Below are 27,953 nucleotides of genomic sequence, written 5' to 3'. Positions count from 1 at the left end.
AAACTGTGGAACATTTTGGGTAAATCAGCAACATGCTTGCCTCTATGTATTGATTTGCTTTGTTCTACAGACTGAACTTAAACTACTCTATAAGACAAGAAGGTAACAAGTTACAGATCAGATCTGTTGAGAGGAGACCCTGCACACAATAAGAATGCATGTTTTTCAAGGTAGCCTATCATTACCTGTAATTGTAATAAATGCATGATCGCTAAATATAAATCCATACTGTGAAATATTCCAATCAAAGCATCGCCTCCATGGAGACAAGCAGGGGTTATATACCAGAAATGTTATACAGTTCACCTTTAAAATAGGTCAATAACAACTCAGTAACATAAATTATCAGTCATGAACTAGGAACTCCAACGGCCTGTATTCGTATAGCCTTGTCTTAATATTCTAAGGACATCTCGTTATTGCTGGCGGGTACACATTTTCATCATATCCTGGCTGCTCTTGCCTCACCTCATCCGATCCGAGATTGTGAAGGGGCGTGGCCGAGATTGAAACGGATCCGTGCGTGCGCCCTGCTGTAAACTGCGTCCTCCAGCTACAGCAGCATCCCATTCACAGCAAACAGAAGACGCGCGTGTATCGCCATGTCCCCTCACTATCACCGGAGGGCTTCACGACAACATCTAATCTCACGTCCTTGAACTAAGTGCACGTTGATGCCTCGGTTCAGTTATAGCGTTTGGAGACGAAACTGTCGCGAGAATGAGCGCTTGTCTTGATGCTGGGCTGTGTGTCGTGGTGCTCCTGTGTGTTGTGGCCGCTCTACCTCAAGGCGCTGTTTACAATGGTGAGTCTAATTTGTACAGTGCTGTTGCAACTGCTAGCTCATCCGTCATTTTAATTCGTTTTCCTGATGCACAGTTTTTATAATGGAGTAGCATTATAGTTTATGCACTGACTGTTGCTTTTATGTTTATTGGTTGCAACTCGTGGTTCAGTCTCTTGGGCTATGCAGGGTTACAAAGAGTAGGATGCTTGTAATTATTTTTAAAACAAAGATGGCATTTGAGAGAACACAGATTACGAATGTCTAATCTTCTTATAAATAACCTTTAACCCATAAATCTATTAAATACATTAAAGGACCCATAATACGCAAGTTTTACCATCTGTTGTAATGTTTCCCAATCCCAAACATACCTGGAGTTGTCTTTTATTTCATTCACACACGTTTAACACAAAAATCTTGCATATTTAGGATGAGTTCTTCTCTCAAACAGAAAATGCCCTGTTCAACCTTGTGATGTCACGTGGTATAAATGCGGTTAGGAAGTGCTCCGCTGTGTTTTTAAACTCATTCACACATTCACCTTCACCAGAATCATGTGGATAATTTCAGTCCTGTAATTTTCAGTCTCTTCTGAACTAAGGGTAAAAGTAACTGTTAACTTGAAAACATCATGACATCACAAGGTGGGATAGAGTATTTTGAGCTTTGGAGATGTAGACATGCTAATGATAGGGAATTATTCAAACATGTATGAATGAAACAAAACACAACTCCAGGTATGATTTTCAAGAGGGAGCAACATTCTCACATGGTTTAAAGCTTAAAGAGTCATTTTTAAGTAATAGAGGACCTTTAAAACCTGCCAGAGCCTTGTCAGTAGAAATAGATACAAACTAAAGTTAAAATTGCATTGCTGCATTTACTACTTGTGTGCCCTTTTGTAGTAATAGATTACTTTAACTTTTATGAAAAAACAACCATACCTATATCATCAAGGATGGCTACTTCAGTATTTCTATTATCATTAATTAACTCATTATTTTTTCCCTCTTCCCTCAGAATATCGCAAACTATCTTGGAGCATCCTTGACCAGGTGCCAGATTACGAGGTTACCTACCCCATCTGGCTGCACCCTCAGAGACACAGGAGGTCGCCCAGTGAGGAGGTGAGTCATATGTCTGTGCAGTTTGACCATCTGTTTTATACAATGAGTCCAGACACAGGTAATAGGTCCACTGTTCTTTAATGAGTGGTTTCTGAGATGATTCATGTTTGGTGTTTTCCCTTTTTGTGTCAGCAGAAACAGCACCCTCCAAAAACTCAGGTCGTGATCACAGCCGAGGGCCAGGAGCTCACTCTGCACCTGGAGAAGAATGAGTAAGTGATGAAAACACAGCTCCATTGATGTACTGTATGAGTTTTATACAGAGAAGTACAATATACAGTAGACTGTCATGATAACAAATTGAAAGTGCGAAATATTGGTGAAGTAATTAAAGATAATAAATGATAATACTGAAATCAAACTATAAAGCAGAATTATCCACAAAAAAGTATTCTAAATGTTCAGTATTGTTAAAAGCGACAAGTTGACATAGCAATAAGTTGACGTAATATTTATCTATCTTATATAGAACAGAGGTGCTCAACTGATGGGTCAGGTCAGTGCCCAAAAGCAGGGTATGATGTAAAAAGCTGGTTTTATTGTATGTCAGTGTCAAAATAATATTGCTTAACTTTAAAAGTGCTATACTTGATTTTTACTGTCCTAAAAACATACAAAACAGATCAAGTTCATTAAAAGTTTGCAGTGATTCAAAGGTATTCCTCATTTACTTTATGCTTCCCGAGCATTTTCTTTTCACAACTTTCTGAGATTGTACTAAGGCAAATTTCACTCAAATAGATGGAAAAATGGGGTACAGGGCCTTTGACAGACTACTTAAATAACTGTAAGGATAACTGCTTGTTCAAAACTACCAGTACATACAATCTAAGGGCACAGAAGTCATGACAAGATTTACTATTTTTGTATTATATTATTTTTATACATATATCTTACCTATATTATCCAGAATACTATATTTAAGGTCAAGAAATGTTCTAGGACTGATTATTGCAATACAGCATCTCAGAAATGTGTTTTATATTTAATTTATTCCCCCAGATATGTCTTGATTTTGACTGTCATAACATTAGGTGGACTGGTGATTTGTGATAACATTGTAGCTGAATCTGTCAGTGAATGAGTCGTTAGAGTATTAATTGATCATTGTCCATGGAGTTCCCTGCCTGTGGTCCATAGTTGTTAAAAAAAAAAAAAAAACATGAGGTAATAATCTATAATTCTTCATAACGGTTCAATAAATTCTCAGCTGTTTTCATTGTACACTGTACATAGTTATATTTTTTCATCATAATATTAATGGGTCACGTGGGAACAGAAACACACTGTTTAAGGGCAAGGCAGGATATAAAAAATATTTTGACATACTTCTGTGAAAATTCTGTGCTAACGTTTGGAACAGGAAGATTTGCAGCATTTCTTTATGATGCAAGTTCTTCTTTGTAAACACTTAAAATATTATGCCATTATCAATGAGGAAGATTGAATGAAGCAAGTTGTCTATATCAAAATTAATTAAATTTTACTACAAACAAAGATTCAGTCATTTCATTGATATGCTTTGACCTTTTGTAATTGAGAGGAGAGGTCTACAGCCAATCCTTTGTGAGTAAAAGCCACAAACTGTATAAAGTTGTGGACTAAGAGAGTGTGACATCACCCATAGTGTTTGGCTCCAGTCAAATGAAACTCATGAGTCTAGCAGTTTTCAGGATGAATTTGGACCTGAGTTCCATATCAGAAATAGGAATTAATTTATGGACAAAATAGCAAAATAAAATACTAGGATCATGTAGAACTAAAATATGACCATTTTAAGATCAAAATGAGGAGCCTGACGGCAGCAGTTGTTTAGAGAGACCTATAATTTTTTCAATACGAAGTGATTGGAGTCGATGGAGCCGTACACAATTCCTACTTTGAACATGACAGCTAGCAGGATAACTACAGTATGTCCATTTATATTTACAGTACTGTATATACATAATAAAAGCATGTGATTTAGAGCAGAGTTAATGCTTTTGATAATTTTGATAATTAATTTTGAAAGTTATTGTTATTTGTTTTAATAAGACATAAGAAAATCCCTGTGTGAAACCATCATAGGATTCACACCAATTAAGTGCATGGAAAGGTCCATTCTTAACTTTTCACTGACTTTAGATTAGCTCCACTTTGCCCACCATCTGTTTGTTGATGGATTAGGTCAGAGCCCCTGTGTTTTTGAGATGCTGGTTCAGAGGAGGTGATGGCGTTTAGTTTGCTGAGGTTGTTGACACCTGATCTGTGTGCCTCTGTCTAACAGGAAGTAAGATTATTCTTAACCTAATGTTGCTTAAGCAGATAGAGCAGATCCTAGGGTTTAACAGCCAAATTATTTGCGTAAATGAGTTCTAAATTAAATATTAATTTGAGTAACAACACTGCCGAACATTGTTGCTTAAACGTTTATTACTATGATTTAGGGACTGGTATCAAAATAATCTTGAGGTTTCATATGTACAGAAATGTATTAATTTTGTGTCTTGACTTGTTTTACACTAGTCACAGTTCCTTTAAAAATACTTTTAATCCAGAATTGGGGTGGCTGAATAAGGGAAGATAATGTAGCTGCATGAGGAAGTGCATCTGGTCTAAAATCAGAGGCATATCAGTTGGGCAGATGATTTACTGTAGCAATGACCCCAGAGAAAGCCATTGAAAGAAGACATATAATATTTTTTTCTAGTATCGCCTATTGACTTAGCTCACAGTACATGTAGTCTGTGTGTGTGACTCCAGTGCGTCTGCGGGACTGTCCCCTCAGGGATTTGCCCCCTGTTCTGCCTCTGCCCCAGCAGGTGGTCACTATGTTAGATTTCCTTTTGGGACTGGAATTTTCATTAATCACATATGCCCAGTGTGTCTGTGTGCATGTCTTTGTATAGACTTTGGTGATATTGGGTTACAGTGTATTTGAGAAGATGGGTTTGCATTGTCCCCCAAAACTAATGGGTTTCTGAAATTTCAAAGTGGATTTAAGTAAAGAAATCTTGTGGGGGTAGATAAGACACATTGCACGAGGTGTGTTTTGCCTTTAAAGGTAATAATCTCACTATTTTGAGGTTTATGTGAAAACAGGAAATAACACACTGGAAACTTTTATGAAATCACTGTGCTAATTTGGTGTACAGGAAATATGAGTAAATAGTTCTTCTATGTATAACTAATGAGTAAATAGTTCTAATTACTAATGCACAGTGAAATCCCCGAAAAAAAAAACTGTCATGTATTGAACAATAAATTGATATAGTAATTATTGTGACAATCTATAATCTGCATATTATATATATATCAACCACACAGCTATTATAATAACAAAGAGAAAAAAATATGAATGGTATAAAAAATTCAAAATTTTAGCAGAAATAGCAAGAGACTGGTGTCAAACAAGGCATAATAATACAAATGTATATGTACAAGTAAAAATAAAATCTAGAAATATAGTAATTAAAATATATCTCAGCTATATAAGGCGGTATGGAAAATGATGATATGATGATGACATGACATAGGGTTGAGGACTTTTCATTATTCTATTATTAAGATTTCAGAATATTTTTGTTTTGAAGTAATTGCAAATATTTGCTGTGGCGACAGTCCTAATTTTCTATTATTTAAAACCCATGAACAACCAAGCCAAAGTTTGATTTGTTGTATTAAAACACTTTAACCACAAATGAACAGTTTACGATCACCCCCAAAGCTTCTGCTGACTCGCTAATTGCTACATGCTAACTCAGTGCCACATCTGGTTTTAACACATCACATGTACAGCTTTGAATGAAATTCTTGAGTAGTCTTCTGGAGCTGTCTGGACTGAAGCCAGGGTCTGTAGCCTCTCTGTTTCTCCCTCCCTGTGTCCTCGCTGCCCCCGCTGCAGTTAACATGACACTGCAGGAGATAAGAGACGCTATTTCTTTATCTTATCTCCCAGTCTGAGCCCATGCTGTGCTCTTCATCTCTGTCCCACTGTCTCCAGCCACACAGAAGTTTAGGAAGTCCAGTGTGTTAAGTTGAACCCTTTATTAGACAAGTTTATGACTGAAAACTGTAATGTACGACTCCTGGTTTAGTTCTAGGACTTGGTGTATTCATTGAGATTTGGACTGAGCAACTTTAATCCTGGTTTACCTCATTTACACATGATTCCATTCTGGTTTGGACTTCATTTAGCCCTCAGATAAAGCTGATCCAAGTGTGTTATTTAGCTGTTATTTATCACTGAAGTAACCAAACATGTATGTAAGTTAAAACATTAAGACACTTTCTGGGTCAATTATGACCCTTAAATACTTATTATATCAGCATATATGTCCAAACAGATATCAACTGAACTGAAATTTGGCAGCCGATATTCGATCCAGCTAATTTTTATTACTGGCCTCAATGTATCCCTATTGCTGACATTTGAAATGAGTAGCTTCAGTTCTGGGCTAGGCTTGGTTTACACATGATTTAGTCCTACTACTTTAGACCAGGTTGATTTTAGATCTGTTTTAGGCTGGTTTATCCTAGTTTATCCCTATTCATGGGCTGCTGATCTGAATAATTTATTTCCCAGTTAAAAATATAACATTTTTAGATTTAAATTGCTCAGTCGCTTTGGCAACAGAGAACTGGTGTCATAGGTCCCAAACCCATGAATATGATCAAGACCAATGTTTAGTCTTTGTTTAGTTCTAGTTGAACATGGTTTATTCATGAATTAAATATGGTTTGACCCACTTTAGTCCTAGTTTAGACCTGTTTAAACTTGTTTTTGTTTAATTTGTCTCTTAGGGTTTTTTAAATAGATAATGTTCTTTAAATTTGCACTATGTTAACATTAAACAGCTCTACCTTACATTTATTCAGTTAAAGGTGGTTTTATAGCTCAGAAATACCTAGAAACACAGGCATTCTGACTGTGAACATGCTTGCCTGTCCACAGAACTGACCAGTAACTTGATCTGGTTTGGTTTCCATGATGATAGAAAGGTTTAATACTGACATTCCAGACAAAGCATTAACATCTCCATGGACAAAAGCATTTGACGAACCCTTCACCTGAAATGTTACTCAATGCACCTTTAAACGAAATACTTTTGCATTGAGCATGTAACAAGTTAGTTTAACCCATTGTAAGGCTATATTATTCCATGTCCTATTTAGCACAGAGTCATGACTGCCTACCCCTTACACTGCCTTGTTCACTTCAGCCTCTGCACTTAACTCAACCCTTTTAAAGCATGCAGCTGTAAAGTGTTGTTTTGGCCATCTTGGTTTCGGCATACGTCCAATCCACTTTCCTCCCCTGCAGTCATACTCGCTCATATATGCTACCTATAACCATTGATCGTTTCTGTATCTTCGGTCTATGAGCTTTTATCTTAATGAAAGGGCTGTGGCGTGGCCTTTGATGGCTGATTTGGTTTGCAGCCAGAGAGCGATGCTGACTCAGAGGGCAGGAAAAAGGATATAAAAACATGCACACTTGACGGAGGAGGGGGAAGACTTTGAATGATGGACCGAGAGGTGAGAGGAGTCAGAGGAAAGTAGCAGAGACGTTTGGGATTTTGAGTTATGGTGGCGGTTTTATAAATGGCATGGATATCCCTGTTTTCCTCCTCTGCATGACTTTGCTTTGAGTGTCTGCCTGTTCGTTGCCCTTCCTGGTCACCACTAACTAAGCACACGGTACCATTCTTTCCCTCTTTTAAGCACTCCCCGGGGAAACCTCTATACACTACATTGTCTCCTATCCTTCTACTCACCCCATAACTCTTACTGACTGTCCCAGACTTTTTTTTTTCATGCTTTTAAAAATTACAACCCCTACTATTTCATGTCACTCCTCTCCTCACCTCGTCTGATGCTCCCCGGGGCCCCAGTACAAATACACAGCTCCCACTCAATCTCTGTAAGGTCGGAGTTCGGGAGTGCACGGCCACACGCAGACACATAACTCGGCGGTGTACAAATGGCGCTCCCAAATGACACAAACAAAACTGATGGATCACAAGATGTAAAGAGCAAAGGAATCATGACATGTCCTTGTATAACTTTAGCTTGTTTATTTTCAAACACACCCCCAATCACCTCCTTTCAAAATAAAAGCCCCTCCATCTTTGTTACATGCCACTGTGACTTTATGCTGAGGCTGCTTTATGCTAAATTTAATTACAATTTAATCTGAATTGCAATTTGAATGGCAAATCGTAAAGGCCACTGTCATGTAGCCCTGACATTAATGCACCAACAAAATAGCATTAAATGGAGACAGGTAGGGGTTGTTTTAAAGGAGCACTATGTAACTTTTTGCTTGGGGGTCCGTCAGCTGCTTGTTTCTATGGATATGCCACTACTCTGCCAGGAATGTTCCACAGTATGATATTAAACACCTCTACCTTACGTTTATGCAATTACAGGTGGTTTCATTGCTCAAAAACACCTATAGAGAAACAAGCATTCTGACTGTGAGGTTTTACGCTCCACAGATCTGACCAATAATTTCGCCTGGTTTGGTCCCAATGAAGATAGAAAGGTTTAATTCCATACTGTGAAACATTCTAGACAAAGAAAAAATAACCTCCACCATAAAAGTTACACAATGCACCTTTAAAGACTGCATTTGACATACAATATTTTCAACTTTTTATTGTTTTTTTATGCTGCTGATAACCTAGACTTGAGTACGGTGTTTTGTTTCTGTGTATTTTTTTATACTGAAATAACAAACACTGGTTTTTGAAGTATCATAATTTCCTCCACAAACAACAACATGCCTAGTTTTACTCTTCATTAAAAACTAACCCTTAGACTTAAACAAACTTTTTTGATCCACAAGGGAAATTATTTGGACACAGTGGCTCACATATCACACTATATTATAATAAAAAGCAAAAATATAAATGGTAATACATTCAAAATAAGTAGCAAAAATAGCAAGAGACTGGTTTCAAATTAGGAAACCCTGTACTTAAGATCTGCACAAGCATGTTCTGAAATGTGATTTTTGTACTGACTTGTCAGTTCATATTTCTGTCTTTTTGTCAGTTGTTATAGACATGCTTAAAATGTGAAGTTGCAAATCTAATCACAATCGCAATGTGTTTCAGAAACATTGCAGTTAGATATTATCCCAAATTCAGCTCTACTTACGTACCATGATGTCATCCAATACTATGAGAGAATGCGCCCCACTGACCCGAATCCATTACCCAACATCCCTTGCTCCGCCGCTATCTCTCCACTACATTAGCATGACTCCTTCGACCATTATTCTCATCTTGAAGTGTGTCTTTGTCTACATTTTTTTTCTCTTTTTTCCCCTCCCAGACATGTAGTCCTGATTCAGCCTGTTACTGCTCCCCTCAATCACTGGGTCTGTCTGGAGTCTGGCCCGTGTCCAGATTGTAGTGTGTGGCGTGGCCCTCCCAGCAGCACTAACACGGCCTCTGCGGTCAGAATGGGAGAGCTGTCATAGCACTGCGCTGGATGTAATTAGAGATATTGGGTTTTGGACGATGCCAGGAATTTCACTGCCTGGCTTTGGCACCCACTTAGAGCCAGTGTCATAGAAATTAACATTATCAGAACACACACGGGGGAATATAGGCCATGGTTTCATTCAGTGTGTTCTGTTTGACCTCTTTATTAAGTGTATATTAATAAACATTTCACTGGAGTAAATGTGCTCTCATCTGAGCACTCTATCATTGTGTCTGCATGCCAATTCATTTGACCCACCCTGCCTATGTGTGAAAGTGGATTCATATGTTATTTATGCATGTTACTTATTTGAAAATGCAAAAACGTTGCCACAAAGGTCATTTATGCTTTACTTTTGTTAGAAAGCAACTTTTATGTCTCTCTTTACCTCTATCTCTAAGTTACTAAGTGATAGTAAAAACTTTATAGTCTTTTTTGTAGATCAAACTACAAATTAGAATCACTTCCGAGAGCACTGGTGCCTTGAATGAGTTAGTTCAGCATAATAGTGCTGTAAAAACTGGACAGGCATTCCGGAAATTATTGTTGGTCTGGACTTTGTTTTAACACAAGAGTTATCAGTTCTTACAGCTTTGTTACATTAGACCTGTTTCTTCTGTGCATCACCCGGAGGCAGAGGGCACAGCTGTTTTACTGTTGTATTGTCTCATTAGATTGTGCTTTACCTCGGCCTCAGCTTCAGACTGGCATGACTTGAGAGAAAGAGCCTCTATGTTTTTTTGTAATGGAAAAAGTGACTGTCCTCCCTATGGCACAGAGATGGCACAGGGCAGAAGCATCACAATGAGGAAATGTGGGGCAGGAAATAGAGGAAGAGCACATATAAACCAGGGTCAAAAGTCACTGTTTGGCATGAGATCATTAGCGTTGATAGATTACATTTGGATTTTACTGCTACATCGCTGGTACCGCTTATGAGTGGATGTGTTGATGAAGTCTTGGTCATGTCTGATTGCATCAATAGACTGGCATTGTTTTAAGGGCTGCTCTCTGCTGCAGGGCATCTGATCTCAGGATAAAGAGAAATCCCCCTTTTCCTCTCATCTGTCTTCATCTATTTTTACTTGAAGATGACATTTACTCCTTTTCCCCACAGAATTAGGAAATCACAAGGTAATAGATGTCTAAATGACACTTTTTGTTCATTTTAGCACACTCAACCGAGCATATAATAGACTATTAGTAAGACTGTGCCGTTAAACAATCTGAATCAAGATTCAGATTCAAAGTCAGTAAAAAGCACTGGGTTTAGGACAGAGCTCAGACTTTGTGTTAAACAATTGGCAATTATTAATAGTCTGTGAATATTTGTGATGAATTAATTCATGGAAAAAATTGTTCGGTTTGGTTGTTGACATTGAAACTACAATTTCAGAAGACATACAGTGATAGTAAAATATAAAATATTTATCTCATTACTCTAATTAATTCTAGTCACAGACAAACGGTAAGCTATGTGATATATGAAGTCTGTGAAGTATGAGAATGCCCGATGACCATCCCACTGTTGACTGGGCATGTTACAATGACTTTTACTTGAGTGGCGAATAAAGTTTAAACTTAAGATGAATCACAATCAAATCAAAATTGCTATTTAAATGCACATAACTGGTAAATCGCCAAGGCTACAATTACTGAAGTACCATAATTTTGCAATGCTTGTCAGAAAAATCCGTATTTTTTTCCCAAATCGCTCAGCCCTAGTGGCAAATGATTTTTGCTACTTCTACTGTGGACCTTTGTAAAATTGTATATATCGTTGGTGTATACATATCCATGTTGATGCCCTGAAGTTTAAGGTCAGTGTTATGTGACAGGCAGACACGAAATGAACCAGCTGTGATCTGGACTGAGTTTATGAATGAAAACAGGAAGAAAAGTTTGAGCCGAAGTTTGGGAGGAGAAAGACAGGAAAACAAGCATCTGTCTGAGATATAAATATTAGGCCAGAGGGATGACGGAGGTTTGCCTGAGGCAGCCAAAGACATTTAATCAAACTGGGATGTTGTGGCTGGGCCTAAGATAAAATGCATTGTTCCAATCTTACATTTAGTCATGCTAATGATACCCATTAAACAAAATATGTTTCATTCACTTTTTAGAATTTGATTGCATCATTTTAGATGGAGAGGCCAACGTAACACTGTGGAAGAGTCTGTTTTATTAAGAACTGAATCCACAGAATTCTAATATTAATCTCAGCCTTTTGTACAATTATGTCTGTGTAAATGTACCATTTATGACACTATGTACTCCAAAAATATTTTTTATTATATTTAATTTGGGTACAGAGAAGACATTGAACTTTGGAACAGTTATTGTATCATGCAGATTGGCCTAGAATGTGTGAATTGTCTAATATGCTGATGACACAATAACCCTAAACTAAAGCAAGATAATCTCAGTAAACCTTTTTCTAAATGTCTATCATAAAGAATTAGCTGTAAAAAATAGACAGCACAATAAAACATGCAAGTGGTTAGAGTCAGTAATGAATCACTGAAGTTATTTATTCAATCCTCTTGCTCAAGTTGTATTGTACTACAAAACATAAAGGGTAAATGGTCACATTTTTATATAGTGCTTTTCCACCTTCAAGGCGCTCAAAGCACTTTACATCACAGAGCCACTCACCCATAAACACACACAATCATACACCAGACCGTACGCAGACACTGGGGGTGAGATGGGTTAAGTGTCTGTGGGAGCAGGATCAGTGGACAAACAGTCAACCAGCTGAGCTTCTGTTGCCTCAAAGAAAAATTACATAAAAATACTGAGTTCCAAAAATATCATTTAAGTTACTATATTCCCTTTACTATATTCCTGGTTGATACAGTAATTTCCATGATAGGTAGAAGTCACATGAACACAACTTATTGCCTTTCCCATTAAAAGTGCACATGCAGTCAATTACTACAAGTTTCCACATTCCTCTTGAACTAAAACACAGAAACATTATCTTTGTAGATCTTCTTCTAAATCTTTAAAGCTGCCTGGTTTTGAGTTGTCCTTCAGTCTCTTTGAATGATTTATGAGCGTTGGCTGCTGCAGAGAATATGCTTGCAATCTTCCTTGCAGATTTCAAACATTTTATATGTGCTATGCTACTCTGCTGTGTCATTGCTCAGTGAGGAGTTTCATATGTTTCTTGAAAATCTAACTTTGCTTTGTTTTTTTTTTCTCTGTAGGCAGCTGCTGGCCCCAGGATATCAGGAAATATGGTATAGCCCTGATGGAACCCGCATGTATTCTGCTCCTGGCAAAGATGTGAGTCAAAGATTTGATGGAGTTATAGGGGCCCAGTACGGTAACTAAGTACATGTACCGAAAATATGTATTCAGAATAGTGTTGTCATGATACTAAAATTTCAAACTCAATTCTGACATCAAGAAATAGACTATACTCAATAACCACAATGATGATTAAAAACACTCTTTCTTTAGACAGTTGTATCTAGATTCGATACTAGTTTTAGTATTGATTAGTATCTGACTTTTTGATACTTTAGACAAAGAAGATTCAAAATACTGTTACTGTTTCATTTGCTGCTATTAAGAATACAGTTACTTTCCTAAAATCAAAGAACACATTGTAATATTTGATCACACAGTTTAGACCTCAAACCAAAGGGTATTAGACAGAAAAATAGAAAAACATTGCTCTTGTGGTGAGTGAAAGTGAGATTTTTTTCTTCTCTAGCTAATGATAAATAAATGTATAACAAATGGTATAAACATACATAAAGCTTTTGTACTCCTTCAAGTATTCCAAGTATTCAAAATATAGTACTCAGATTGAGTTATGCAGCAGAATACGTGAATATGAAATACATTTGAAGGTATTCAGTATTCTGTAACTAAATACATTTTTTTATATGCTGTATTCGTCCCAAGTAGAGTAAGTAGAGAAGATAACAAATAATAGAAAACACATGCAAGGAAGGTTGTGAGAAACTGTGTCGTAATAGCTTTGTGAAGATTGGTGAGTTGAAATATGATTTTTATTATTCTTTTATCTTCCAGGAACACTGCTTCTACCATGGGAAAGTTGAAGGAATAGAGGGATCCAGTGTTGTCGTTAGCACCTGCTCAGGACTTCGGTAAGAAAAGTATTATAAAAATATATTCTGATGATGAATCTCAGCAGTGCAGAAGTTTGGGTGAAGTGTCCCTCAAGTATAAAGTCTAGCTTCTCCATAAAACTTTAGAAAAGGATCAAACTTTCTGGTTTCAGTGTTGGGAAAGAAAAAAATTGCAAAGAATATGCAGACTTGAGCTATTCCTACACTATCTCTGCACAAAGGGAGTAATCCGTAGATAAGATTGTGCAAACCAGACAGTTGTGATTTATCTGGATAACACAATGTTTACAACAATATGTCCAAGTTGTAGCCTCTGTTCATTATTTTCACCATGACGTGCCAGCATTTCAGGACACAAGATAAGAAAAAAAAATGGCTGCACAGCAATTAGCAAAGCATCGGAGTCTAAACAATAACTGCTTTTGCTGAGGTTCAGCATCTTCCATTTTGTTAAAGTTGGCAAAATGACGAGAGTAGCTCATTTATTACCCACAGTTTAACAGGAAAAAATTGCTATGTTATTCTCATATTTAGACAAGAAGAAAGCACAACAAGTTACAATTATTTGAAATTAAGTTTTTTTTTGTTTTAATTTTACTGAGTGCCAAAATAATTATAATGCTTGAAAGTGCAGTATAACTTTTCTGGTGGAGTGTACACCAACTGATTATCTCTGTAAAAATGTCATTGTCAATGTTAAATAAAATCATATACCTTGCATTTATTGATTAAAAAGTGCACTCTTACTGTGAGTGTTGATTGTCCCCATGGAGATTTTAATGTTATATTGTTGAACATTACAGGCAAAGCACTAACATATATAAAACATACTATCACTAATTATGAACACACCTTTGTGTTTTCTGAGGGACCCACTGCAAACCATCTGGCTCTTACTTTGATAACAGTGAATACATGAATATACACATCGTATGCCCTTTTCATTTATCCATATTTGGGATGGACACAGAGACTCCTCTGGCTTTTGTGTGGGATAGAGTATAACTTCTAAAAGTGCTCCTTCCTCTTGACTTGTCATTTGCAGGGTGAAGATAGCACAGGAAAGAATGGTGCAGTGTAGTGTATTGTGCTGTCCAGTGGGTTAGTAGGTCATAGGCTCAGTGCTGGTTCAATGGGTCCACTCTTCCTGATAGAGACACAGAGGCAAAAACACGGCAGTGACAACCATGGTTTATTTGTACAGAGCAGATTCATTGCTGTAAGTGTGGAGGAGTACACTTATTAATTCAGATTGTCCCGAGACATGCAAACACAGCAAGGGTTTCCAAGTGGGCGTCTGACCTCAGCAGATGTTCCCCACAGCTGTCTGACCCTCGGCTTTCGTGGATAATTGTGTGTTTGTGAATTGGCAACTGCTTTTGTACAGAGGCTACAAGAATTCATTTGTTTCAGCTGGTCTTGGTTTACACACATCAGCTGAGCAAAACATAAGTCTGTGCCAGAGACAAAATCATGTACACATACCATAAGTTCTGTTTACAATCATGCAGAAATTATTAGACTGTAGATTATCCAGGTCATCATTCCAAATTAGAACTTGTTCTTAATTGCTCTTCCTGGTTAAATAAATAAATGATTTGTCTTGTTAGTGTAATTTAAGCAGTACTTACACATTTGTGCCAATCCCAAGCCTGCATAATCAATCATTCAGCATCATTTTAAATATAAATCATATAAATAAATATAATATAAATAAACTGTGAGATATTGTAGTTTTGTGCATGTTAACTGAAACTAGGTCATCTGGTTGGTTTTGTATTTGTATACTTGTATGTATACATTTTCTTTTGTGTTTTACTCAGCTTTGTGTCTTTATACATGTTTACTAGCCTATTTATGCTGACACCTGGAAAACATTACTAAATACAGCTTTGGAGAAATAAATAAAACAGTGCTATTCTAGGAAGCAATAAATAATAATATTATGTCTAAAACACATCTATAAGTATAGAATGAATAAGTCCATGTATTTATACAGGTATAGGTGTACATAAATATAGTTTTTATAAGTTTTGTCAAATATATTTAATTAAAGTGTGTCACTAGTCAATATGCAGCCTCTGCTTGCTTAGTTTATGTCTTGAATATGTTTGAATGTAAAATGTCTTTTTCCTTTATCTGTATGTACAGAATTTCCATTGCGCTAAGTGGGGTTAATAGTTTAAATTATTTGCACTTTTAGCTGTCACAGCACTTAAGTTCTGATCCCATTTTAGCATTTGACACCCAAGTGCTGCCATACACACTATTCAATTGAAACCAGTGTCCTTTGCGTAATTTCGTGATGAACACCCGCAAGCACTATCGACTGATATTGATCATTTAAACTTATTATTAGATGGAACCCTTGTATATATGCCTTGTTTTCCCAGGGGACTAGTTTGCCTAAATGCCAGCGTCAGCTACCTGGTTGAGCCGCTTCCTGTTTACAATGACAGCCAACAAAAGCAACAACAACATGCTGTCTTCAGAGCTGACAGCCTCCATCTCCAAACAGGTCACTGTCTGCATCACCATGGCAACCACAAAGATCTTGAGGGGGGTCTTAACGACTTTATCTACAGCATGATGTCACCCCACAACAAAAGGGTGAGCAGACAGAGGACATGCCCGCCGTCAATATTGAGACAGACATTTTTAATAGCCCCATAATTCACCTTTGACCTTTCCTGTCTCGTTTTGTAGAAAAAAAGAGACCTTAATCAGAATATGAAATATGTGGAGTTGTTGCTTGTGGCAGACAGAGCTGAGGTAAGGACCCTCCGGAAAAAATACTCCACCAGACAAGGGCGTGTTTAATTACACTGTTTTATATTGCAGTAGTGGGGGCCTGTATTTGTAGATGTTTATAGATCTTAACATTGTTTAATGTATCTTCAGCATTTAATCTAAACAAAGGTTCATTTTATTATCTACTTGAGACTATAAACATGCAGTCATCCCCTCTAAAATATTCACTGTTGTGGTTTACTCCAACAACTTAACCACTATGTTTTTGCTAATGCTACTGACGTTGTATCCGGGTTGCTTTTTTTAATTACATTGTTTTTTGTTTATATAGTTTTTCGCCATTAAAAAAGTGTACAATTTATTTCCCCCCTTCCCACTCTCTACTAAACCAGCTGTAATCCAATTATCTATTATTGTCTATGACCCAAACTCATTGTTAGAATGTAATTAAAGGTCCCATATTACACTATTTTCTGATCTCTGTTCTAATGTTGTGTCCTCATCACAAACAGACCTGGAGTTGTGTTTATTTGCTTCACACATGTTTAACACACAAACCTTGCATTGTGATGTCATGCTGTAATATAGGAAGCACTCTACTGTGTTTTTAAACTCCATACACCTTCAGTAGAATCATTTGGGTAACAGCTGTGGAATTTCCAATTTCTACTGAACTAAAATTAAAAGAAGCTGTTAACTTGAAAATTAACCTTTCATCATAAGGTGGAGGAGAGCATTCTAAAACAGACTGATAATAAAGGGCTGCTCAAACACGTGTGAATGAAACAAAACACAGCTTCGTTTTTGAGGAGGTAACAACAGTCAAGAGTCAATTTAGTGTAATATAGGACCTTTAATCCCCAAGGAACTTGGACTACAGAAATTTATGACATTACTAAAAATATACCTGTTCACACTGGCACCTATTTTTCCCCTCTTATGAATCATGTTTGACTATCCAAAAAGTGCTATAAAATTACATGTGTTATTTTATTTTCATTTAAATGACATAAACTATATTAGACTTAACTGTTTTCTGTAAAACATATGGGGATAGCTGTGAATCATATTTTAAATTAGCCTTGAACATTCAGTGTGGTTATAGACGTGATTCAGATCTTTGGTTTCCCTTTGCAGAGGCAGAATTTTTCTTTTTGAGGTTTTGGTGTTTTGGGTGTGATGAACCGTTTCTGGGTGTGACAGTTTCTAATTGATGTGGCTTCTAACGTTTTTAGTTTGAGAAGCATGGGAGTAGCCTTGAGAAGACACAACTGAAGTTACTGGAAGCAGCTAACTTGGTTGACAAGGTAACAATGTAAATTTCAAAAAATGTTTAAAGGTGCACTACGTAACATTTTCTAGTAAAGGGTCTGACACCTGCTTATCTGTGTGGAGACTTTATTCGTTTGCTTGGAATGTTTATTTAGTTATTCGATTACAGGTGTTTTAATAATGAAACAAACATGCATTCTCCACTGATCGGACTTGGATTGGAATTGTCGCCTACTTGTTTCCATGGCAATATATAAATGTAATGTCATACTGTGCAACATTACGAGCATAACATTTCCATGCAAAGAAGCAGGTGGCAGATCTTCTAGCAAAGCTGAATAGTGCACAAGATATTTAAAAATATAAAAATTCAACAACAATCCAACCCATACATGATAATCAACTATATATTTTACATGAATACAGATTTTTTTATGTTTTAGTTCATAGTTTAGAAAGTACATTTTATAATTAGAATAACCCTCAAGTAGTTCTTAGCTTCTTAATGGGGCCCATAGGATTTATTAATACCGATAATACTTACCTGCTAATATTTAAAACAACTTTGCTATTACAAGAGCCCCAGACAGACAAAATCTATACTTTTTTCTCTTATAATACAAGTGAAAGTTAATGTGAACTTCAGAATATAAACCTATACACATAGACTTACCACCATCAACCATACAGGGTTTTTGGTCCATTATATCTTTCCAGAAGCTCCAATTTCAGTTTCCTTTTAAATATTGATATTTCCAGTACTACAAAGCCTTGAACATTCGAGTGGCATTAATTGGTCTGGAGGTGTGGACCAGTCAGGACCAGATCAAGGTGTCTGATAACCCTCACAGCACCCTGGCTTCCTTCCTGTCCTGGAGAGGCAAGAATCTCCGCTCTCTCCCCAATGACAATGCACAGCTCATTACGTAAGTGCCATTATTTCTTATTGCATTTCTTATTACATTATCTTTCTGCTGTCCACCTTCAGATTCAGGGACAGAGGTTTATGGCCAATTTAAGCAAATGATGAGCTTGATTTATGTTTCCAGGGGGAAATCATTCCAGGGCACCACCATCGGACTGGCACCGCTCAAAGCCATGTGTTCCGATTTCCAGTCTGGAGGAGTCAATACAGTAAGGAAACAAATGACCACTGGCAATTGAATAATCCAGATTAACTCCCCATCATTAATTAATCGTATATATTTTTGGATTGGCCTCAGGATTAATTAAAGGTGTAATTGTGCTTTTCTGAATGGCGATGTTATTGCTTTGTCTGGAATGTTTCACAGTATGGTATTAAACCTTTCTATCTTCATGGAGACCTGTTTTGTACGGTATTTTTAAGGTATCAGGCCAGTAAAGCCTGTAATTGAATAAATGTAAGGTTTAATGTTTAATGTCATACTGTGGAAGATTTTAGGCAGAGAAATGACTATACATAAAAACAAGGAGGTGATGGAGCCTCAACCAAAAACTGCACCTTTAAATACAGTATGTCCCTGTTACATTAAGTCACCTTTTAATATTTAAATTTTGGAAGTCTATGGGAAAATAAATGGGAACTTACTTCTTCTACTTCTTTTCCCTTAATCTCTGTCATATTTACAGATGTTTCACTGTAAACATTTTCATTTTCTTGTATCTAAAAATTGTGTATGTACACATATGATATATACTTTCTTATTTTATTTGAACTCATTCTAAAGTAATGTCTTCCACAGGACCACTCAGAGTCGGCTGTTGGTGTTGCTGCGACGATGGCTCATGAGATGGGACACAACTTTGGGATGAGTCATGATGTTCCCGGGTGCTGCCAGGCCAAAGCAGAGGACGGGGGATGCATCATGGCTGCTGCCACTGGGTAAGTTAAAAATACAACAACTATTCATCTCCCAGACATCCAGCAAACAGGACCACTGGACAAATGTGTGTATCTTTGTGACCCAGGCATCCATTTCCAAAAGTGTTCAATGCCTGTAACATGAAGGAGCTCAAGAACTACCTGAACTCTGGAGGTGGGAAATGTCTGTTTAACCTGCCCAACACCAGAGCCATGTACGGAGGCCAGCGCTGTGGGAACGGGTACCTAGAGGAGGGAGAGGAGTGCGACTGCGGGGAGGAAGAGGTCAGTCACAAATTATGGGTATTTTTTAGCTGGCAAATATTAAATATTAATGCTGGCAAATATTGATGGTCCTATATTACACAAAATTGACTTTTGTGAGCTTTAAGACATTTTATGATGTTGTTACCTCTTCAAAAACAAACATGGAGGTGTATTTTGTGTCATTTACACACATTTGAGTTACTGTTTATTATTGCTTTAAAATGCTCTGTTCTACCTTTTGATGTCATGAAGCGGTAGATTTCAAGTTACCGTCTACCTTTTACCTTTTGTTCAGTAGAGATTGGCAATTCCAGGGCTAAAATTATCCAAATGATTCTAATGAATGTGTATGGAGTTTAAAAACACGCTGGAAGTTGGTGTGATGTGGAAGACTTCACATCATACGGTGGAGCAGAGTGTTTTCAGTTTGAGAGACAAGCTCAACCTAAATATGCAGGATTTGTGTGTTAAACATGAAACAAATCACAGCTCTAGGTATGTTTGTGATGAGGAAACAACATTGATCAGAAAACAGCACAATATGGCCCCTTTAAATAGGCACTAACTTTTCTGGGGAAGGGTCTGCCACCTGCTTGTATGGAGATGTTACTGTTGCTTTGTCTAGATTCAACAAAATGGCATTAAACATTTTTAAAGAAATAATATGCCTGTAATTTAATATATGTAAGATAGGTAAGCCTGAGGAACACAGGCAAGGCAAAAGTAATGACATCTCCACAGAGACAAGCAAGTAGTGGACCCCTAATCAGAAAAGTTACATAGAGCACCATTAATTCTAACTAGTTTATTGTGATTTTTAGGAGTGTACAAGTCCATGCTGCAACGCCAACAACTGCACTTTGAAAGCTGGAGCTGAATGTGCCCATGGCGTCTGCTGTGACAACTGCAAGGTAATGCAAAGAAAATCACATAGGCTAAAAGTAGTGAATGTAATTAAAGGTATTTTAGATTTAAATGAATGTATGTTAAGTTTAGTTTATTTAATGAGACAGGGACAGTGCACAATATACATTAACCTTAACAGTAGAGATACATTGTACCAGGTTGACGCTCTCGTGCTAATTTGCATCTGTAGTCCGTATTAAATTAGGATTATAATATGAAATTTATAATCCTCTAATTATTTTTGATTTAATTAGATTCTAAAAACCAATACATAATTTCACGTTGGTTTACCTCAGCAAGTCACTTTCGTGGTAGTGATTGTCATTTGTAATTGATGCTTTAAACTGATCAATACTTTCATGAGTCTGTTCTTATAAAGTGTTTGGAACTGCTGATTAAATTTTTTTTTTAATGGATACAAAATTGCTTCACTTTCTTTGTACACAAATTGTAAGCAACCTTATTCAAGGTGCACTGCGTAACATTTCTAGTGGAACATCCTTCCATTAGAAATGTTATTGCTTTGTCTAGAATGCTCCAGAGTATAAATTAAATCTTTCTATCACAAGGGAGACAAGCAGGTTACAGCACTATGCTACGTTACGAGTCAGATCTATGGAGAGTCGTCACTATTCACTGAAGGAATTATTGTTTTCTTGAGCAATAAAAACACCAGTAATGAATACATGCTAGATGGATATGTTTAATGTCATACCATCGAACATTCCAGGCAAAGTAATAACATCACCATGGAGACAAGCAGATAGCAGACCGTCCAACAGAAAAGTTGCGCAGTGCACCTTTAAGTTTAGTTACACTTTCTGCTCATTGTTTCATATACTACTCCTCTTTCTCTCCTTAAGCTGAAGAGCCCTGGGGTGTTGTGCCGCGCTGCTTCCGGATCATGTGACCTCCCGGAATACTGTGATGGGAAAGCTGAATCTTGTCCCGCTAACTTTTACCTGATGGATGGAGCTATGTGTTCAGGGGGAGGGGCTTACTGTTACACTGGGATGTGCCTGACTCTGGAGCAGCAGTGTCAATCTCTCTGGGGCAAAGGTGAGTGGGTATGTGGGGGCGAGTATTTGTCACACTGTGGGGACTAAAATCTGTATACACACTGAATGCATGGGGGTCCTGTCTTCCTTATGGGGACAAAAATCAGATCCCCAAGACCTGAATCCTTTATTATTAAATCATCTGCATAGTTAAAAAGCCCATATTACACTATTTTCTGATCTATGTTATAGTGTTGTTTCCTCATGTGTTTCAATCACGCATGTTTATCACACAAACCCTGCATATTTAGGCTCAGTTCTTCTGTCAAGCTGAAAAGACTTTGTTCCACCTTGTGATGTAAAAAGGTAGCTGCTAACATGAAAACTACCATTACATGTCCTCACAAGATGGAACTGAGCGTTATGAGATTTGGAGATGTAGAGAGACTAATAACAAAGGGTTATTAAAAAAATGTGTGAATGAAAGAAAACACAACACTGGGTATGTTTTTGATGAGGAAACAACATTATAACATGGCTTAAAGCTCACTAGAGTAAATTTTTCGTAATATAGGACCTTAAAGATTGGATCAGTCTCCAGGAAATGAATGGAAGTCAATATAACATCCCCAAAAGCATGGAAACTCAGCGTGTGTGTTTGTGTGTGTGTGTGTGTGTGTGTGGATGTATTGATCAGGGGTGGTGTGACTTACAGTACAGATGTAGACACTGTGTTTGGATCAAATGGAGAAATCTATAAACCATTGATTTTGAGAAAAGCTGTCTTTACTTCCAGAACATTAAAGCCCTATAATCTTTCCACTTTCAGTTTGAGTTTCATAGTTTATATTTTATATTTTCTTTATCAGTTACTGGATTTAATAATGGAGTCTTTGTAGTGTTCTAGATAAACCCTGTGTGCCATTGTAGGGTGTGTTCATGTTTACACAGCACATCAAAATTGGTAAATATTTAAAGCCACAGTATGTAAATTTTTAACCAAATGTAGACACAAATTAAAGCATGTTTGTTTGTTTCATTTAGATGTTTTTATTGCACTAAAAAAGTCTGTACTTTGAGCGAGCTTGCATCTCTACAAACCTAAATCTTATTTGGCCTGAAGGCAGACCTCCTCAACATTGCCTGCAACAATGTATTTACAGTGACATTTGTTTTAAAGAAGAAGCATTGTTATTGGACAGTGTTGGTGTATGTGATTTGAGAGTGGCAGCACCTCCCTGGAGAGGCCACAAGAGCCACTCAGAGCAGTGAGCTGTGCCATCTGGGCCCTGTTCTGTGACTACACTGTGAATCTGCACGATTAATCAAGCTTTTATCTCTGTATGTGTCACCCTTTTGTTTGTGATAGATGGTCGTCCGGCTCCAGACCTGTGTTTTCAAGAAGGTGAATGAAGCTGGGGACATGTACGGAAACTGTGGCAAAGATATGTATGGGAAATACAGGAAATGCACAGATAGGTAAGGTAAAACATTTGAGTAGATTTCAGATGGTACCCAGCTTCAACATGCTTGGGACAAAGTTTATAAATCACGTACTAAAACAAAGAGCACTGGATTCCAAAGCAGAAATGCATTTTATTCATGATAGCGCTACTACTGATACTTTGTCTATGAAAGTAGTGAGTGTTATTGCTTTGCCTGGAAAGTTGCACAGTATATGTATAAATTATCTTTCATTTACCAACCACATCTCCATGGGCAATAGAATGTTTCAAACTTTCCACCAGAAAACTTACATCGGGACTTTTTAGAAATTTCTCTGCACGCATCAGCACATACCGATGCAGAGAGTGACAGGCATATTTTGTCAGAAAGGTACCAAATATATTATAACTGTTTCTGTATTTTATTCAGTCAGAAAGCTTAAACATTATACGACACTATGGATCAATGATGGTCAATGTATAGTCTAGCCAATAAACCCTAATTGATTGGCCTACCTAATATACTGAAACAGTTTTTTTCTGGTGCTAAATACACTTATATACCTAAAATAATAATAATAATAATAATAATAATAATAGTTATTATTATTATTATTATTATTATCTATAACTCTTTTTTTTATCTTCTAGGGATGCTAAATGTGGGAAAATCCAGTGCGTCTCTTCAGCCACTAAGCCGCTGGAGACCAGTGCTGTCCGTATAGAGACCAGTGTCACCATTGGCACTAAGAAGTTCCTGTGTATGGGGACTCATGTGTACAAAGTTACCCAGGGAGATGAGGACCCACAAGGAGACACTCTGGACCCCGGGCTGGTCATGACGGGCACCAAGTGTGGAGAAGACTCGGTAAAGCAGATCTGAACCATTAGCAGTTTATGTTATGGAAATTTCTATTGTACAAAAGGCATTGAATCCATCTATTTTTACCATCCCTATAAACTTTCTTACTTTTTCATTTAACAGATTTGCTTTAATGGAGTGTGCCGCAATGCATCATTTCTCAGAACTGCTGAGTGCAATGCCAAGTGCCACGGACATGGGGTAATTTCCTATATGTGCACAACTCACTAAAGGAAGGGGCTGGCTCTGAGCCTGCTGGCAATGTTGACAGTGACTTTATTTAAACCTGTATAAGATAGATAGATACATGAATAGATATTTTATTGATCCCAAAGGAAATTGCAAAATATAATTGCAAAATCTTTGGTATGTAACTCTAAGGTATGTAACTTGATAACAACATACCTAGTCATAGTTAACACTGCTATGTGCATAAGATATATATTTTCCATATTGTTTTGGGTTCCCTGATTTATTATTGCTTTCCTTCATTGTCCACATTGATTTTTGAGTTGAGAGAATAAATAAAGAGTATTTTCTCAATTTTGCCTGGCCAGCCAAGACCACACGCTGACACAAAACTTTACAAAGATGTCCAGGTCTAGAACCATATCCTGTTTCCACTAGTTTGACTGACAGGCAGTTTAGCAATCAGAGAAGCTCATAGTCAGTGTCAAAACAAACATGGATTTTGAGTAAAGAAGAAGAAAAAAATAGCACATAGTATCAAGAAACAGCACACATTTCTATTATTTATCTCAGGTAAAATAAGATATATATATATATCGAGCATAATGTAGAAGGGACTGGTTGGTCGGGGAAATCTCCTAACGGTTGTCTGACTGTCAACACTGCCCCAGCTGCTTTTGTTACAAAACCTGATAGGCTTGACCCACCGACATCCCATAATAATATGTACAAAAAGATGAGTAAATCACAGATATAATAATGCTATTATGTATTATATATTTTTCAGTTTTGCAACAATAACCACAACTGTCACTGTGACCCGGGTTGGGCTCCTCCTCTGTGTGACCAGAGAGGCTCAGGAGGGAGTGTGGACAGTGGACCAGTCATCAGCAACAGTCAGTGTCACATCTCTCTTTAAAAATGTGAAATAATTTGATAGACTAATTCTAATTTGAATGTGCCCAGTAGATAACCTCCTGCTGGTCGTCGTGATCCTTCCGTTGGTGCTTTTTGTCGTGGCTGCCACTGGACTGTGGTGCTGCTATAAACATAAGCTCCGCCCACTGAAAACATCCACGCCACCTCCAGTACCAAGGTACACTACAGAGATTTAATGTAGACAAGGCCAAATAAGAACACCTTTGTGAGATAAGAAATACTGTAAAAAATGTATTTGACAATGATTATAATACTGTTGGTTAGTTTTACTGATAATCATGTAACAGATGCACTTTTGAAAATGTCTCAAAATCTCACCTATAAAAGTTAGCTGAATCCCATGACTATATGCACTACTGAATTTATAGAAGGCCGCATTAAACTGAAAAAGAAGATTATGATGAGGAAATACAGATCTCGAAATATTATAAGGTATAAAACATATTATATTCTCTATCCCTTCTTACTATGTTTGTTTTGTTTGTGATCAGTTGTTCAGTGCCTGTTGACGGGAAGCCCCTGAATGACAGCAGCCATGTGAGTGGCCATGCTAATCCAACATTCCTACTGAAGAAACAGGAGACAGATCTGTTGGTAAGAGACCACTTCAATAGCCAAATATGAATCAAACATATGTGAATATAGATTAATATTTTGAATTTTTTTTCCAGGGAAGGTCATCTCCTGGGGCCAGTCCGTCCTGTGCATCTCGGTCTATTGTACGGCCAGCAGTGAAGCCCCCTCCTGTCCCTGCGTATGTGACAGATAAACCCTCGCTGAGTCAAACTAAAGGAGATGCTCAGATCTCTGTTAAATCAACTCAAAAGAAAACTCAAGCTCCTCGGCCTCCTACTGGCCCGCCTCCTTCCCTTCTTCCAAACCCCAAGCCAGCAGCTCTGTCAGGGCCTAAACCCAGACCAGACCCCCCTAACAGACCTCCACCACCATGTCCTGTCACTCCTAGAAACAAATTGACTATAGTAAGTACATAAAATATTTGAATATTTAAAATAATAACTGCTGTAATCGGATATACTGCCATTGCCATTACTTAAACTGCTATTTTAATGAAACTTCTTTGTGTTTCTTTGTATCCACATGAAATGAGACTAAACCTAGACTAGGACTAGAACAGGACCAAACAAGACTAAACTGGTCTGTAGTCTAAACTCAGTAACAGCTAAGAATAGAACAGGTATAAAGCATATACCTCAAAGTCATGTAGGTGGTTGCTTCCTGTGTTTGCTAGCAATGCTTTATTTTTAATCAACTAACCAGCAATATCTGTATCTGTATTGCTCTTGCTCTACACCTTCGCCTACTACAGTTCCTTCTTTGCTACAAAAATATCTACAAGAGATAGTTTCAGAGATAATTTCTTGATTTGAAATTGGTACAGGACCCATTTAAAATGTATAGTACATCATTTACTTTATACATGAGTTTAATTAAATATATATATATATATATATATATATATATATATATATATATATATATATATATATATATATATATATATATATATATATATATATATATATATATATATATATATATATATATATATGTTATTATTATTATTTCATTTATTTATTCTAGGAGCAACCAAAAGTGTCAAATGGCGAAATTACAAGTGATGCGCTGCAAAAGAAGAAAGCAGCTTTGGCTCCCTCTGCTGGACAGAAGAAGCCAAAAAGGTAAAACACCACTCACATCATGTTAAATAATTGTACCAATTATTAAAGAGTCTTGATAATTTTTTATAATTATTAAAATACTGTTACCAGAGTAATACAATCATATAACAGATCTGCTTTACAACCACCTTTTTTCCTGATTAATTAAGCGCTGTGTATTAAATATTTTTGTATTTTTAGGACTTAAACCAGGACCTCAGGGATGCACTGAAGATTACATCAAATGATGCACTGCCTCAAATCTTTTTATGTGACCAAGTAAATGTGGCATTGTACGTGTGAAATACTTGACACACTGCAGTAGATATAATGTCTGAACTGCTTTTAGTGAATGGGGGGAATTAACTATAATTTTAGTTGTTTTTGTGTTTAATTTTCAGATTCATGCTGTTCCATTTACTATTTTAAATTTTTTATTTTAAATGTGAACATATTCCTGTGAATCAACAGTTTAGGCTGTCCTGGTCCTATTTATTCACAATAAAGAAGAATGTTTACAGGGTAGCCTATGTACTAACTATGGTGCCCTTATGAGAGCATCAGCTATGAAAGGAACTATCTTATATTAAGAAAAAAAATGCAATTAAAGAGGTGCTTGCACTTCCTTTGTGAGAAAAATAATGGGTCTTAACTGGGCGTAATGGCATCAGGGAAGACCACAACTGCATGCTGTAAGTAGGTTTTGGATGAGATACAAGCCTGGGAATACTGGGGGAAATTAATGTTAAACTTAAGGGATGTTTTTTCTTTTTTTTTTTTTTTACATTTTAATTTTGTTTATTGTAATGCACTTTGTTGCTAATCAGAGACGGCGTTGTCACATGTCTCAGCTTCATCAGTAAACTGTCAATATAAATAGAATCTCAAAGTTTCTCATGACAATCAGTGATCAGTTTTCATCTGCATTCTAGTGCTTTAATGTACCTTATTTTTCTCAATGATTGTAGTACAGGTAAATTTTGCTACTGCTGAGGTATCTTGGTCAGCCACACTCATTCACCTCTGCTTTTTCACCTTTTGGGTATCCATTTGCATCTGTATGTGATTCATCCACTGGAAACCCCATCCATATCAACACATTCAATCTGGATAAGGCTTAAGTAGCACTGAATAATTTTGGCTGACCAGGCTCCTATAGGGTACTCTTCAAAGTAACTGCCTACAACTGTCTTCTTTATAGTGAATGCCATCTAACTTTTGTATTGAACCTATGCAAACCAGGGCACTGTGCAACACTGTGTCTGCTAATGGTATGAACTTAATAAAGTGAAAATGCTGTAAAATCAAA

General features: G+C 37.0%; 1 protein-coding gene across 1 annotated transcript; it reads left to right on the top strand.

Moving 5' to 3' along the window:
• Positions 1-526: 526 nt before the first annotated feature.
• Positions 527-27,953, top strand: adam19b (ADAM metallopeptidase domain 19b). Its single transcript, XM_020927227.2, is given in 24 exon segments — positions 527-805; positions 1,808-1,914; positions 2,047-2,126; positions 12,600-12,678; positions 13,435-13,511; positions 15,887-16,103; positions 16,200-16,265; positions 17,480-17,551; positions 18,276-18,442; positions 18,566-18,650; positions 19,241-19,380; positions 19,467-19,644; positions 20,448-20,537; positions 21,396-21,591; positions 22,900-22,925; positions 22,927-23,009; positions 23,627-23,843; positions 23,961-24,038; positions 24,814-24,922; positions 24,996-25,122; positions 25,457-25,559; positions 25,637-25,945; positions 26,568-26,665; positions 26,846-27,953. Coding segments are annotated over 24 exon segments (2,796 nt in total). The 5' UTR covers positions 527-720; the 3' UTR covers positions 26,853-27,953.

Source organism: Boleophthalmus pectinirostris, unplaced genomic scaffold (genome assembly GCF_026225935.1).
Source record: "Boleophthalmus pectinirostris isolate CB_2022bp ecotype Guang Dong unplaced genomic scaffold, ASM2622593v1 HiC_scaffold_23, whole genome shotgun sequence".
Lineage (NCBI taxonomy): Eukaryota > Metazoa > Chordata > Actinopteri > Gobiiformes > Gobiidae > Boleophthalmus > Boleophthalmus pectinirostris.
This window is presented reverse-complemented; position numbering and strand designations above follow the sequence as displayed.